The sequence below is a fragment of the Pan paniscus genome, chromosome 2 (assembly GCF_029289425.2).
Source record: "Pan paniscus chromosome 2, NHGRI_mPanPan1-v2.0_pri, whole genome shotgun sequence".
Taxonomy (NCBI): Eukaryota; Metazoa; Chordata; class Mammalia; order Primates; family Hominidae; genus Pan; species Pan paniscus.
In genome coordinates, this window is record NC_085926.1 from 182,686,354 (window position 1) to 182,703,328 (window position 16,975).

The 16,975-nt window shown below is 39.9% G+C and overlaps 1 protein-coding gene across 1 annotated transcript in view; it reads left to right on the top strand.

Annotated features, from left to right (window-relative positions):
- VPS8 (VPS8 subunit of CORVET complex) overlaps positions 1–16,975 on the top strand; it is a 262,424-nt gene that overhangs the window by 19,812 nt on the left and 225,637 nt on the right. Inside the window, exons 2-5 of the mRNA XM_063602631.1 lie at positions 388–583; positions 12,524–12,609; positions 12,922–13,162; positions 14,533–14,601. Coding sequence (XP_063458701.1) covers positions 13,010–13,162; positions 14,533–14,601 — 222 coding nt within the window. The 5' untranslated portion in view covers positions 388–583; positions 12,524–12,609; positions 12,922–13,009. The remainder of the gene's footprint in view (positions 1–387; positions 584–12,523; positions 12,610–12,921; positions 13,163–14,532; positions 14,602–16,975) is intronic.

Genomic DNA, 16,975 nt, shown 5'->3' on the forward strand with positions numbered 1-16,975 from the left:
TCATTTTTCAGATGTTTCCTTTATTTGAGACTATGTTTCTCCTGTATTTTTGGTGTTAAGATTATTTTGGGGAGCAACACTGACGATATATTACAAGATAATAGTTGGTATTTTAGTATGTGTGTGCCTATTGTACTTATTTGACAAAATAAATAGGCAATTCTGAGTTCATCTTTTTTAAAAAAAAGTTAAAAAAAATTTACTGTTGCAAACTCCAAAAGGCAGGGAATCAACTTCCCTTCTGGGCTGGCTACAAGTAAATTCACTTTCTTAAAGGAGGAGCTTTCTCCTCTCACCTCAAGGACTGCTATTTATTTGTCTGCGCTACTCTTTCGACGTTTCCATTCTCTTGGTCCTCAAGATGCGAATCACCCATTTTTTCCGTAGTGGGGAAGACGGCGTATCTCTGGCCCTTTAAATAGGGGCGTGGTGAAGAGGCGCGGACAGCCCAGGAGGGGGAGCAGTGCGAGGAGGAAAGCGGAAGCGCTGCCCGCAGTGGTAGGTAGTGCGCGTGCGTGAGGCTAGAGCAGAGGGTGCGGTCACGTGGGCCGGCGGTCCAGGGCCGGAATGGCAGCAAGCTCAGGTAACGAGTTTCTAGAGAGCGGGCCCGTGGAAGGAGACAGGATTGAGGGGCCGTATTCAGGATAGGAGGAGAGCGCGCGACAGGTCTCTGAGCCTTGGCGTCTCCTCCCCGCGCGACAGCGGCGCGACCTCGGGGAGCGAACAGAGCAGCCCCTGACGGGCTAACCGGACCCGAGCCACGGGCCGGGCGGGGTTGATTCTCGAGTGGAGGGGCGTGTCGTACGTTGGCCCGGAACTGGGTCGGGCAATTTCCAATTACTGGTTCCAAATGAATGTGAAAATTCAAATGGGCTTAAGTAAAAAGGGATTTATTGGCTCCAAACCTGGAAGGGGCTGGGGTATCACTAAATCCAGTGACTCCGGTGATGTATTTGTGTATCTCTCCCTTTCTGCAAAGGGCCAGTAACCCCTCAGTTCCCTATCTACTTTGCGACTGTAATTGCAAGCCTCATTCTGTCCTGTTACAGTCGTGCGGCAATTAGGCTGAGGGACTGGCGCGCCCGCTCCCCCGACTGTGAGCCTAGGCGGCGGGTGTCATGCCCCTCCCCCCCCCCCGGCGGAACAGGTGTGTAGCCGGTCTGTCGGGCCTAGGAAACAGGTGTGGACCCCTTTAGCCTCCGGGGACTGATATCAGGGTGCCTGAGCCTGAGGCTTAGATGGGGTGTCCACCTCTTAGGATCGGTGCGCACCCTGTGAGGCTGGTTCCAGTTTGTCTCCACGTGCAAGTTGTGCACCAGAGTAAGGGCAGCAGGGTGAAAGGTGGGCCTCTGAAGTTCGAGGCTACTCCTGTGCCTTGGCCAGTTCTTTGTGCTTGGCATCTGGGGAAGGAGGGAAACAGCTGCTCAGAGTGTCTGGGTGTACAAAATGGGGGTGCTTTACAGGAGGATAGGGTGGGAGGAGGTACGATCGGTGAGAGGTTCCATGGCCGTGGGTTATCACGAATAGCTAGCTGGGGAGCCTTCTTTAAATAAGCAGGCCCCCTCCACTTCTTAGATTCTTGTTAGAATGAATAGGAAGGCTTCTGGCCTCTGCACCATCCACCCTCTACCATACTCTACTTTCCCCTACTGAAAAACCCCAAAACCCAGGCAAAACAAGCATGGATGTTAGCTTGTGGTGCTAAACCTTACTCCAAATGTCTGCATTTGGGAGACAATTACATGTTAATTGTCTGTGTATGTCTATGTCTGCCTGTGTGGGTTTGAGATATATCTAATATAAATGTGGATGGAGAATCTGCATATGTTTGTGTAAGACATGGGTTTACTCATGGTTAGATTTAAGCACAGAATAGGTATTGAATCCTCTGGCAATAGCTCGCCTGTTCCATAGAATATGCAATAAAGATAAATGGAAAAAAAATTCGTTGAACTACTGGGCTTTATATGGTCAAAGAGGCATATGTGAGAAAATTCTTTCCAGAGCTCTAACAGAGTAATATGTTGATTTTTTCTTTATATTTAATATATTTGCTTCTTATCTGGACCATTGTCAGCAGATGGATGTTTTCTGTCTTCCAGAATATTGGGACATGTTGGTGATTCTTAGCTGTATCTCACTATTCCATTGACATTTCAACCAGTGTGACACAAAATGTCAGTTATGTATGTGAATGAGAAGTAAGATCTTTTGAACTTAATGAAGTATGTTTAACTTTGGATCTATTGATAGCTTTCATAGAGTTTAGATCGTATGTTCTCTTGATCCACAGCTGTAGGTGTCATCGGTACATAGTGGTAAGATCAAACTGTTGTATTCTTAACTGAATCTTGAATGAATATTTGACTTATCTTCACGCTGTATGACATTATTAAATGTGTTCTGTGTTTTAGCAAGGAAATAGAGCTTTGCGTTGGATTTTTCACTGTTATGAATTTCTTAGGTTTACTGTAATAGCAATTATACTTTTTTAGTCAAAGATATTTCTGTTGCAAGTGACAGAAAATTCAAATGGGCTTAAGCTAAAAGGGATTTATTGGCTCCAAACCTGGAAGGGGCTGGGGTATCACTAAATCCAGTGACTCCAGTGATGGAGTACTTGTGTCTCTCTCCCTTTCTGCAAAGGACCAGTAACCCCCAGTTCCCTATCTCCTCTGCAACTGTAATTGCAAGCCTCATTCTTCCTGTTACAGTCATGGGACAGTTAGGGGATATGTTCTGAGAAATGTGTGGTTAGGCAAATTTTGTCATTGTGCATGCATCATAGTGTACTTACACAAACCTAGATGGTGTAGTCTGCTACACACCTAGACTATGTGGGATGGCCTGTTGCTGCTAGGCTATAAACCAGCACAGCATGTTACTGTACTGAATACTGTAGGTGGTTGTAACACAATAAGGTGGTTGTAACACAATGGCCAAGTATTTGTATATCTAAACATAGAAAAGGTACAGTAAAAATACAGTTTAAAAGATTGAAAAATGTGAACCTGTATGGGGCACTTACCATGGATGGAGTTTGCAGGACTGGAAGTTGCTGTGGGTGAGGCAGTGAGTAGTGAGTGAGTGTGAAGGCCTAGGACATTATTGTACACTACTGTAGACTTTTTGAACACTGTACACTTAGGCTACACTGAATTTATTAAAAATTTTTTCTTTCTCCAATAATAAATTAACCTTAGCTTACTGTAATGTAACTTTTATGTTATAAACTTTTTAATTTAAAAAAGTTTTTAACTTCTTTGTGATAAAACTTAGCTTAAAATACAAACACATTGTACAATTAGCTGTACAAAAATGTTTTCTTTATATCCTTATTCTGTTAGCTTTTTTCTATTTAAAAAAATTTTAATCTTTAAAAACGAAGACGCAAACACACACGTTACTCTAGGCCTACACAGAGTCGGGAAGGTCCCGCAGGAATGTCTTTAGAGGCAGTAACACATAGGGGAACTGTCATCTCTTATGATAACAGTGCCTTCTGGAATACCTCCTGAAGGACCTGCCTGAAACTGTTTTACAGCTAATTTTTAAATAAGTAGATGAGTACACTCTAAAGATAAAAAGTATAGGATAGCAAATACATAAACTGGCACATAGTTTATTATCAAGTATTATGTACTGCACATAATTGTATGTGCTTAGCTTTTATACTACTGGCAGTGCGGTAGGTCTGTTTACATCAGCATCACCACAGACAGATGAGTAATGCATTGCACTACAACAGCTATGACATCACTGGGTTACAGGCATTTTTCAGCTCCATTATGTATAATCTTAGGGGACCATGGTTGTATATATGGTCTGTCATTGACCCAAAACGTCTTTTTGGGGCACATGACTGTATATAAATGCATAAAAGATGTGACTGCAGATGACTCCTGTGTTATGCCATCCAAGATTAAGCACCCCAGAATAAAGAGAAATTCCAGAAGTACCTTGATTGGGCACATAGGACCCAAGAATGTGATGTGCCTACTCTTCTGCTCCCCTAGCTAGGTAGATAGGGTACTCGATTGGCAGCACCACCAAAATCACATGGTTGGAATGGAGGAGAAGCAGTTGCCCTCCAGGAAAGATGGCAATGGTGCTGGGGTGTTTTAACCTTTGTTTTTTCCGTTGCAGTTCAGCAAGACGCTTCCAGTTACTTCCTGCTCTTAAAAAAAAAAAAAAAAAAAGAATAAATCTCTCATGACTCTATATCCTTCTTGACACCTAATCAAGAGAAATTGAGATGACAGTTAATTGCAAATTAATAAAGAAGGCCATCATCTACTCAGCCTTTACCTAAGTGGAATCCTGTCTTTTGCGCATTTAACTTACAAGAATTTACCTGCATCAGTCAGTTATGTGAAGAAGAAAAGGGAATATATTTCAGCGTACACAAGGCCCTTGTGCTTTTTAGGAGGAGTTCTTTGGAGCTGAAGTGGGTCTGAGAAGAGAGATTCTCATGATAGTGGAGACAGTATTATAGAAGCTGGAAGTGATCATTTTTCTCTGTTATTTATTTCACTTATTACCTCACACACATATTGATATAAAACTGATCAATAAAGTTAGAATTTCTACATTATCTAGATATTTGTAGACTTCGTTCATATTATTGTTTTGTATATTGTGATAGGGGATTAGATTTTTCTTTTCTAGGCTGGAGCTGATTGTCTAACAATTCATAGCAGTAACTTAGCACTCACTGTATACAGGAAGGTCTTAGGCACTGTTCCTTCCCCTTACTTTTCTTTTTAACATTTTTTAATCTGTATGTACTTATGATCACTCTCCTCATTTAGACATTCACCAACAGAACAGAAAGAGAAACAGAGGGTTGGGCTTTTTCGTCTTGGCAGTTCTGGCACTGTGAGCTACAATTACCTAAATGTGCCTTCTTGGAAAGAAATTCCAGGGTCAAGTAAAGCAGCCCATCCCAGTATATAGTAATGTTTCTCTAAATAGGGTCTGTATCTAAATGAATAAGGTGAAAATTGAGTACCCTCAAAGTACCCCAAGAGGGAGTCATATCAGAGACTGACAAGCGGTGGGTCTCTCAGGAAGCCCCATACGGCCAGATCTTGTTTTTCCATGTTGGAACTGCATGGTGTTTGTTATTTTGAGCACAGGTGACGTGAACTGCTTGGGTGTGAGGCATGTGAGAACTGAGACATAGAACAGCAGCTGACCATCTCCTATTGTGTGCTCACTGTGAAGCAAGAAGTTATTGAGTGGAGGTATGCAGAATCATGAATCATGATTCATAGAATCATCTATATGAATCATTTCTCTTTCTCTCCGTCCCGTTGCTGAAGATAATAGATGAAATCCTGCAAATTGAATGGAAGTATGGTACATTTCCACTGTATTCATCTTGGCCTCTAAGCTGAATTAACGTAAAAGAACATAAAACATCTGAGATTGTGGGATTTGCATCATGTTATAAATGAGCTAAATGATTTAAAAATATCTCTCCTAGATGCAAAGAATGGAACTTGCACAGATGGAGGCGTTTTGGAGTAGTGTAACTAACCATACTTTATATTACGTGACCAGAACTGCTGTTTGAGATTCTGGAAGCCAGTGATGCAGTCTTGCTTGGGTATTTACCTAGGGAGGGAGGGAGGGAGGGAGGAATGGGTGGATGGGTAGATGGGTGGGTTGATCAGCTGCTGTGTCATATCGGCACGGGGAATAGAATGGTGAACAAGGCAGATCTGGTCTTTGCTCTCTCATGGAACCTGCATTCCAACTGGGGGCAAGGAATGGTGGTTTAGACAATGAGGAAATGATTACAATGTGGTAAGTGTAGTAAAAGAGGAGAACGATGTTATGGGTGCATACTAACAGGGAACATAGCCTAGTTGAGCAGGGCAAAAAAAGGCCTTCCTAAGGAAGCAAAGTTTTAGCCGATAGTTGATAAATATGACCTGCAGTGGTTGACAAGCTTGACTACATATAAGCAGTATTCAATTATAACTTGGCTTCTTATGGTATAGATTCCTATATGCTGTGAGTCAAATAATATCCTCTGGAGCTTAACAATTACAAGTAATAACACTGATAGATTTAATTTGCAACACAGATGTTATTCCTGTCTCCTAGTTCCTATGTTAATCAAACATTTTTCGAATGTCTACCTAGCTGTGCAAGCCAGTAAGCCCAGTGATGTGGAATATTCAAAGGAGCATGGCCCCGTTTTTATTATATAGCTGGGGAGAAAAGATAGTCACATGGTAAATTAACTAATGAATCAGCATGAGGAAAGAGCCAAGCCACTGTTTTAAAAGAAGACATGTTTTCTGAATTCAGAGGATGGTTAGGGAAGGAAGAGGTCATAGGCAGATCCAGTTTGAACGGTGCCCAGAAGGAAGAAAGGAAGTTAGATAAATGTAGAGAAAAAGGAAAGGGAAGGTGAATCAGCTTGAGCAGACATGAAGGGAAAGTGGAAGCTATTCATGAAGGACTCTTAGTGCAAAAATAATAAATTCAGTTGTAAGGGAAGGAGGCAGAAGGATCAGCTCGTGTGATATCTGGAGTCACAGGCTTAGAATTTGGGATTTTATCCTGGAGGCATTGGGAATCTGTTAAAAATAAGTCCACTTGTGCTGGGCGTGGTGGCTTACACCTGTAATCCCAGCACTTTGGGAGGCTGAGGCGGTCAGATGGCTTGAGCCCAGGAGTTTGAGACCAGCCTGGCCAACATCATCTCTATGAAAAATTCAAAAAATTAGCTGGGCATGGTGGTGTGCGCCTGTAGACCCAGCTACTTGGGAGGCTGAAGTGGGAGGATTGCTTGACCTGGGAGGCAGAGGTTGTAATGAGCCGAGCTTATGCCACTGCACTCCAGCCTGGGTGACAGAGGGGGAACCTGTCTCAAAAAAAAAAAAAAAAAAAAAAAGTCCATTTGCCAGAAGGTAATAGAAAACTAATAGAAGTTAACCCACCATTGCATTTTATTTTTCCCTTTACAAAGCAAACCACAAAACAAAACAAAGGAATGAAGAGAAATGCTTGGATTGGGAAGGCCAAAAATAAAATTTGCATGTAATGTTGTACTATATCATGATTTTGTGATTGTTTTCTAGCATTATATAGTAAATAAAAACTTGATTCTATTTCATTGTAATGTGAAAAAGTATCTCATATGACACTTTTAGGAGGAAAAGAATGTCAGGATTAAACAGGATCATGGAGCTTGAGAACAGTTAGGAATAAATGTTTCCCAAGGTGAAAACTGGTGAAAAGCCAGGCATGGTGGCACAGGCTGGTAGTTGCAGCTACTTGGGAGACGTGAAGTAGGAGGATCGCTTGAGGCCAGGAGTTTAAGGCTAACCTGGGCGACATAGCAAGATCCCATCTCTTAAAAAAAACTGGTGCAAGTTTAACTTGGCGTAATATAGGTCACACATTCTAGAGTTCTTATTCAGTTAGCCAGTGTCATAATTAAGTCATTGCTGTTTATATGGCGCATATCTTTTTTTAATGGTCCTTGAATCTATTAATTGGTTGGGAATAACAATTAAGAGGAAATAACAGAATTATCAAGATGTCAGATAATCTTATGTCTGAACTATTAAAATACTCATTTATCAGCACTCAGAAGAGGACAGCATACTGGGTAATTATGATTCCATGACATGTATTTCCTATCAGATTAATCTGATTTCATTCTAAGAGAGACTAAGAAATCATGAAGCCTGTTTTGTTATGTGCAAGTACTCTCTGGTATGGTATCCTCTTAAGAACTATAAAAACACTAGCTCACATGATGGTTGGGTGAAGAACTAGTTGTAGAATTGCATCCCAGCAGGAATTTATGAGTGGTTCATTATCAGCCTTTTACTGGGATAACATTTAAGGGCTAGCTGAAGCAGGATCGGTATCAAGTGTGAAATATTAAGCATCATATAGTAAGCATTTCATCATTGGTGCATATATTGGAATGAAGGGCCTGCTTAATAAACACATGGGCAACACCAACCCACAAGGGAAGGGTTAATATTTCAGAATGTTGGATATGTGACCAGAAACAAATTAACTTATATTTATTAGTACAGTTGACCCTTGAACAACGCAGGGGTTAAGGGCACTGCCCCCTCAACCAGTGGAAAATCCGAGTACAACTTGTGACTCCCCAAAAACTTTACTACTACTACCTACTGTTGAGCAGAAGCCTTACTGATAACATTAACAGTTGTTTAACACATATTTTGTGTGTTATTTGTATTTAGTTACAATAAAGTAAGCTAGAGAAAAGAAGATATTAAGATTCTAAGGAAGAGGAAATATACTTGCTTTTCATTACGTGTAAGTGGATCATTATAAAGGCCTTCATCCTTGTCTGAACGTTGAGTAGGCTGAGGAGGAGGAGGAGGGGTTGGTCTCACTGTCTTGGGTGGAAGAGGCGGAAGAAAACCCACTTGTAAGTGGACCCTTGAAGTTCAAACCTGTGTTGTTCAAGGATCCACTGTCTATTCATTTCCTATTGTTGCCGTAAATTACCGTAAAGTTAGTAGTATAAAACAATGCAGATTTATTTTACAGTTCAGTACTTCACAAGTCTCACCCCAGTCTCACTAAAATTAAGAGGTCAAGACGACTTCAGTCCTTCTGGAGGCTCTCGGAGACCATCTGTTTCCTTGTCTTTCGCAGCTTCTAGAGGCTGCCTGCATCCTTGGCTCCTGAGCCCTGTTCTCCGTGTTCAACGCCTGTGACATGGTGTCACATCTCTTTCTCTGGCGTTCTCTTCTGCCTGTCTCTTCCCCTTTCAAGGACCTTTGTGATTACATTGGACCCACCCAAATCATCTGGAATAACCTTCCTGTCAAGGTCTTAATTTAACCTGCAAAATCCCTTTTGCCATATCAAGTAACATATTCATAGTTTCTGGGGATTAGGACTGGCATTGTTGGATACCCTTATACTGCCTACCACTGGTAGATTCCCAGCTTAGGTACTTTCTGAAAAATTCACAGAAGCTGCTCATGTGAACTCTCCTTTTAAAAAAATTTGAGCATGGTGACCTTTTGATTCACCAGGTCTATTTGAGTTGGAAAAACTTACTGACTGAAATGAAGGAAGGAATAATTGCTGGTAAGTGACAAAAGAGGAACTTGGGAAGGGGACATAGTTGGCTTCACTAATAAAGCGTAGACTAATGTTGATGTTAAAAAAGCCTAAAGCATGATTTTAGAATGAGTTAGTAACAATAAGACACTTCTGTTATAATTAAAGTTTTTATTAAGTGTCTCTGTTGCTTTGGTGGGGGCTGTACTAGTCTTAGACAAAACCCCTACCATTCAGCTCATGAAGAACTGCTGTGATATCCAGGATATCGTTCTGATATGCTTAGCACTGGCTAGACCTTTACAAAAATACTGGATTTTGTTTTAGAATCTTTAACTTTAGAAAAATTTGAAAATTTTGAGGTTTTAAATGTAATAGCTAATATCTGTTGAAAATTATGTCCAGACATTATTCTCAATGCTTTATAGTCATATCATTTGTTCCTCACAGGAGCCCGGCAAAGTAGGTAGTTGCATTTATAAGAGCCAGGACTCTCAATTTTAAGTGCTAAAAGAAAGGGGGAAGTTGGGAAAGTATATGTTGGTTTATGTAGCCAGACTGCCAGAAGGCTATGGGTAGAGCTAACTTCACAGAAGACTAGAATCTGAGGCTTGAATAATGTCAGAACTTTCTTCTCTACTTTGTTTTTTTTTTTTTTTAGAGACGGAGTCTTGCTCTGTTGCCCATGCTGGAGTGCAGTGGCGCGAACTTGGCTCATTGCATCCTCCGCCTCCTGGGTTCAAGCAATTCTGCCTCAGCCTCCTGAGTAGCTGGGACTACAGGCACACGCCACCACGCTTGGCTAATTTTTTTTTTTTGTATTTTAGTAGAGACGAGGTTTCACCGTGTTGCTGCCCAGGCTGGTCTTGAACTCCTGAGCTCAGGAAATCCACCTGCCTCGGCCTCCCAAAGTGCTAGGATTACAGGTGTGAGCCACTGTGCCCGGCCTCTACTTCGTTTTTTTAGATAGGTTTCATGCTTGCTAGAGAATCTGTACCTAGAACCTAAGTTCTATCAATAGAGGTTCATCTCCAGTGACAGATGCTTAGTGTTTAGTTAGGTGTGTGTTAAGTGAATGATTTCTTTTCTGCAGAAGCGAGCTGGGTGGGGAGTGTGGGTTCTGCTCAGCCACATTATTCATTGTATAGAGAACAATGGAAATACCTCTTCCTCATCAGTTCCATTTTAATGAATCCTGGTGAAAGACTCTGGCTATCACATAATCCCTTTTACTAAGGGATTTTTGACCATTAGCATCTACAAGAACACATGGTTTGAAGGAGCCCTTCCCAGAACAAGAGACGCTGTTCTGAGCAAACAACACAAATGTCCACAATATTCCATTTTAATGATATAGAAATAGAGAGGTTCAGAAAAGGTAAACAAATTAACCAAGGTCACAGGAACTCATAAAGTCCAGATTCAGACTTGATTTATTTATTTTATTTTTTGGGGGGTCGGGTGGGGAGAAGTGATTATTTCCTGGTCATTTCTAAGAAAAGTGGCCACAACAGCAGACCTAATAATAGACTCTTTGGCTTGTGTTCTGTCCACTTTGCCAGCACATTACATTGGTAAAAGGAGCTCAGTGAAATGAAGGTCAGAAATGGGGCAGGGTAGCTTGGCGGGATGATGTCTTCAGGGAGTGCCTATCACCTGACACTTCTTCAGTGTGATATTGGGGTTCACAGATGCTGAATTGTTACATGGTCTTGGAAGCTCTTAATAACTCCAGATATGAGATAAAAAGAGCTGGAAAAAATTGTTTTCCTTTCTGAGTTATTTTGGAAAGACATATAAAATATGAAACATTTTAGATTATTAAATCAGTTAAATATTATTTTCCTGTATGGTCTTTCCCACTATTTTTGAAAAATGTATAAGAATAAAAGTTAATAACTATCTTTAGGAACCACTGAACGTGAATTAGATTGTGCATGTTTGTAAATAGTTGTTAAATAATTGCAACCATTTTTGCTTAGTGGTACAAATAGGAGTTGAAAGACTTTATTAAAAAGTAATTTGTCATGAGCTAAGGTCTTTGAAGAACTGCGTATAAACGTTAGTATTGCTACTGCATTTGGGTTATTGCAAAAGGAGCCCTATATTTAGAACCTGATGTTGGAAAGATACTTTAAAATGTTGCCAGGCAAAGAGTGGCCTCAGTTATGTGTTCTAGGAATGTGTTTGATAGTGTGTGTTTTATTAAGACACAACCCTATAAACAGAAAACCCATTTTCTGTAGCATGTGAAAGAAATTAGTCTGTATTTGGTAGTATACCAAATAGTGTAATAGCTAGAAAAGTTGGTTTCAGCTCTGGAAAAGTCAGTTTCATAAGTCCATGATTTATACAAAGTAACTATTCATTTCTTTTAATATGATAAAAATGAAACATCAAAGAAAGTGAAAGTAATTATAGGTACTAAAATAATGAGCTTCATTAGATAAAATTGTCAGTGAATTTTTAGCATATTGTTTAAAAACAACTAATCTCAGTTCACTTTTTAACAAATTAGTTATTTCAAGCCAGGCATGATGGCACATGCCTGTAGTCCCAGCTACTCAGGAGGCTGAGGCTGGAGGATGGCTTGAGCCCAAGAGTTGGAGGCCACGTTGACAATTTAGTGAGACTCCATTTCTTAAAAGAAATTAAGTGGTTCAGTAATTACAAGTCTTTTTTTTCTGCCTTCACTAACATGCACAATCCGTCTTTACTAACATACACAATCTAATTTACTAAGAGAAGCTCACTGCAGGGCAAGGGTTGGTGGTAGTGGTGTTTATACACGCTAAAGGCAGTATGTAGTTTGAAAGAGCTTTGCACTGAGAGTTTTGCCAGTTGTTTGGTACTGTGAAAAACATCTAGTTTAGGAAACAAAATGATCTTTATTATTATTATTATTATTAGGGCATTGTTTCTGTTTTCATATTTTTGCTTTATCTTAAACAGGTAAAGCTAATTGGACTTTTCAAAGTTGGGTCACTTGTGGCCTAATTGAAACACAAAGTAAAATCATTTAAAAGCAGACTTAATTATTAAACTTACAGTAACGTTTTCAGTATATTTTAGCTTTCTAAAAATGACAGTTTTGCAAGTAAACCAAATTATCTGTGATTTTTGATATAAGTGTGATCTATCATTTAGAGCTGTGAAATAATAAAAAGCTGTATAAGTTTCTAGTTTTCTTTAGCATTTCATTTTTCTCTGAAAATGTCCATGTTTCTCTGTGACTGGCTCTGTTTCTAGAAATCTCTGGTAGGCTATGGAGTTATTTTATCTTGGGGTCATTGTTGTTTCCTTTAATAGATCTGAACCCTTAGGTTTGCTCGTGTTGTATTAAATAGCTAGTTGTTCATCCTCAGTATTTCTGCTAAGCTCTCAGAGACGTCTGTGGCCCTGTGCAGAGGCCAACAACAAAACTGGTTTATATGCTTATTTCCAGGGGAACTGGAGCACTACGCTGGGGTTTGGAATGTAAAGAAGGCATTAATTGCAGCTTTTGGCACCGATTTACCCTTATGCTGTTAGGTAAATAAATCTAGTTGGTACCAGGTCTAGTGGCTGAGCCTATTAAGTTATCACTATCACCAGTTTCATGACTTTGGGTGGCGGGCCACTTCCTAAAGTCCTTGAGCCCAAGTTAGCTGTTCCTCCTTTATGCTCTCATTGAAACCCTCTCCTAATAACATACCCTGTACCCCACTGTTAATTTCAGTTTGCCTGCGATTGGATGTTTAGGTGAAATCTGACCAAGTAAGTCTTTGGAATGTCCAATGGACAAGGAGGAAATCTAAATGATACTGTTTTGTTTTGTTTTTGTTTTTTTCTTTTTTTGAAAAGAGATAATCATTCAGGTCTTTGTGAGCTAAGGCCAAACAAACAAAAAACACTTGCTTTGATGGACTGAATACTGTTATTAGAAGTAAATATGGAAAATGAACCAGACCATGAAAATGTGGAACAGAGCCTCTGTGCCAAGACGAGCGAAGAAGAGCTGAATAAGTCTTTCAATCTAGAAGCTTCACTTTCAAAATTCTCTTACATAGATCTGGACAAGGAACTGGAGTTCAAAAATGATCTGGTAAAAATTTCAATTTCTGTCAAGTGATAATGTTTAACCAGTGTAGATTAGAGTATGCTTTGTGACCCAGAGACTCTAAGTCTGTCATTTTTGCATGGGTTAATAGGAGTCTGTGTATAATTTTTTTTTTTTTGGATACAGGGTCTCACTCTGTTGTCCAGGTTGGAGTACAGTGGTGCAGACATAGCTCACTGAAGCTTCAACCTCCTGGGCTCAAGTGATCCTCCCACCTCAGCCTCCCAAGTAGCTGGGACCACAGGTGTGTGTCACCACGCCCGCCTAATTTTTAATTTTTTTGTAGAGAGGGTCTCGCCATGTTGCCCAGGCTGGTCTCAAACTCCTGGACTCAAGCAATTCTCCCTTCTTGGCCTCCCACGTGTATAGTTTTATGAGATAACATTACTCTTCATTTGTATAGTCCATTACAGTTTATGAAACAATTTGATTCATGTTGTCATTTGAGCTTTACAACTCTCACGACACTCTGATAATCCATTGTATAGATGAAGACACTGGCATGCAGCTATGTAAATGACTTCTCAAAGTCACAGAGCCAGTGGTAGTTCCTTATCTTGCACAGCATTTTTTTCTCCCTTTGATTTAATATTATGTTAATGGGTTTCTGTGAGTATGAGAATAACAGCATGTTGCTTGACCTAATTATCTCTCACCATAATTTATGAAATAACTAAGAAATATGATGTCAGACTTTTGCTTATTGCTTATGACTTCTGTCTAAACTTAGAAAATTAGGGGTTTTCTTAGATGTTGTTTTGTCATATTTAAGAAAGCAGATGCAAAAGTCTTTCAACACAAGTTTTCTGTAAAGTAGGGCCGGGCGTGGTGGCTCACGCCTGTGATTCCAGCACTTTGTGAGGCCGAAATGGGTGGATCACTTGAGGTCAGGAGTCCAAGACCAGCCTGGCCTTATGGTGAAACCCCATCTCTACTAAAAATACAAAAAAGATTAGCTGCTTGTGGTGGCACGTGCCTGTACTCCTAGCTCCTCGGGGGACTGAGGCAGAATTGCTTGAACCCGGGAGGTGGAGGTTGCAGTGAGCTGAGATCACACCATTGCACTCCAGCCTGGGCATCACAGCAAGACTGTCTCAAAAAAAAAAAAAGTGTTCTGGAAAGGGCTGTCAGGGTAGTGCAGTTAGTGCATATGTGTCCTTGATAGTAACTGAATGTGTAGATAGGAAAGGAAACCACTCTGTATCCTTGACTTGATTATTACTATGGATTTTTGAGTTGGTCATTTTGGTGGTAAGTTTGTCTTTTAATTGATGGTGGTTTTAATCAACTAAAACCCCTCACAATTATAAGCGGAAAGGCATCATTTTGTGAGCATTTTTTTTTTCTTTATTTAGATTGATGACAAGGAGTTTGATATTCCTCAAGTTGATACTCCTCCAACACTGGAAAGCATACTAAATGAGGTAAGTGAATATTAATGATTACTGTCATTTTGTGGCATTAATCTTAATAGTTTTTGGATTAGTTATCATACATGCACCTAGATGCGCACTTTCCAGTAGGGTAGCCACTAGTCGTGTGTGTCAGTTTCAAATTTAAATTAATTATAATCAAATAAAAATTTAATTCCTTGGCTGCACAAGGCACATTTCAAGTGCTCAATAGCCACGTGTGGCTAGTGGCTACTATGTGGCTAGGGGACAGCATAGATAAAGAGTATTTCCGTCATCACAGAAAGTTCTCTTGGACAGCAGTAGTCTAGATTGTGAGCTTCTCAAGGGCATAAACCATCTCTTGTTCATCTTTAGGGTCTCTGTGGCCAGAACAATGCCTAATACTTGGCAGACTTTAAAATATATTTTATTAAGTGAATTGAGATGCAAAATTTATGTCACTTTTGAGGTTTGTATTATGTGTTGCTAATGGTTAAGTTGTCTCTACCACTGATATTCAAATAGCTTGTCCTCTGACACTAAAGAACATCTTGCAACCTTATAATAAGCTTCATCACTCTTCTACATGAAGAAAACTAATCTTTTATAGTTTATCTTATGAATACCATTTCTAATGAGAAGTTTTTCAGAGTTTTGAAATGGTGTTATTCTTTTCTGAATTGGGAGATCAAAGGCTTTCTAAAGGGGCTCTGTGAGAGTACATGGTTGGTGAAGCACGCCTGTTTTATGTACCCTGCATCTGCTGACAACCCTTCAACTCAGTCTTCTTCATTTTTTTAAAAACTTGCTTGAGACTTCCCTTGGAGGTTTTAGCTTCTAATTTGAGAAAGATCTTGCAATGTATAAATCTATTTCAAATCCGCAGTTATGTTTTCCAAAAGATAAAGACCCAAAAGTTCCCCGACAGAAAGGCCCACGTATACCAAAGCTCCGAGTGAGTTGGGCCTCTGTCTTTATTATTTCTTTGCCTATGCTATGAGGGTTGTAGGCAGCACTTTATAGGATGCAAACTACTTTCTCTGTCAATTATGTCTTTTATTTTTCTTGTATGGCTTTTATTTCTATGTTTTACATCAGTTTGATGTTGCTGTTACTTTGAGTGTATTTTAACTTTGAATGTGTTTTAACTTCAGAAGTGTCCTATATGTTCTGTGTGAAGACTTAAGCATTTTTAGTTTTGACAAAGAAGGCTTTGGTCCATGAAAGAATATTCTGTTACAGTGAAATGTCCTTTATTTACTTTCTAATATAGAGGAAATCTTTCATTTAGAGGTGAGAAGATTAATTTTAGTCAGTTTTGTTAAAATGGCCTTAATTGCATCCTCATTTCAATTATTAAGTGTAAAATAAAAATAATCTTAGAGGACTGTGTATAAGGCCTTGTTTGTAAATTATTATATCAGCAAAGAAAATAATGCTCATGTGAATGAGCTGTGGTTCATAATGAAGGAAAACTGTTCCTGCACAACAACTTTCTTATCTGTGAGTAACAGTAAGTATAGTCATTAGTGGTTTACTAAGAAGATAACACTGTTATCATCCTCAATAGTAGTTTGAGTGCCTAGTGTATTTGGGTCATGGTGTTAGATGTTGGGGTTATAAAGTGCAATATGACTGTCTCTGTGCTTGAGAGGGAAATGAGGCTGGGAACTGGCCAGACTTTACACCTCCAGGGAACCAGGCAAGTCGTAAGTGGAAGAAAACATAGTTCAAATTGTAGACCATTATGAAGACGATAAGGGGGCTGTGGGGAGTACTAAAGAAAATGACTGAAGGAAAAATGAAAAGGGCCGAAGTAGAAAACATAAATAAGACCTTTTCTCAGGATATGTGGATGCATATATTCTATAATGTTCATTAATATCAACCTTAAAGGAGACTGGGAAGAAATGGACATCCACTTTTTTTGTTTGTTTTTGTTTGTTTGTTTGTTTTGAGATGGAGTCTCACTCCGTCGCCCAGGCTGTAGTGCAATGGCACGATCTTGGCTCACTGCAACCTCCACCTCCCAGGCTCAAGTGATTCTCGTGCCTCAGCCTCCTGAGTAGCTGGGATTACAGGTGCCCGCCACCACGCCCAGCTAATTTTTGTATTTTTAGTAGAGACGGGGTTTCACCATGTTGGCCAGGCTGGTCTCAAACTCCTGACCTCAAGTGATCTGCCGGCCTCGGCCTCCCAAAGTTCTGGGATTGTAGGCATAAGCCACCATACCTGGCCGATACTTTTTAAAGTAGAAATTTAGAGATTACTGAGACATCCTAGATCTCAGAATTTAGGACATGAAAGAATGTTACTAGGTATTGCCATCCTTTGAAACTATGCTTCTTCTGAGATTTTTAATTTTGAAATTCCATTCCTTAACTATAACCTTTTTCCCCTATTT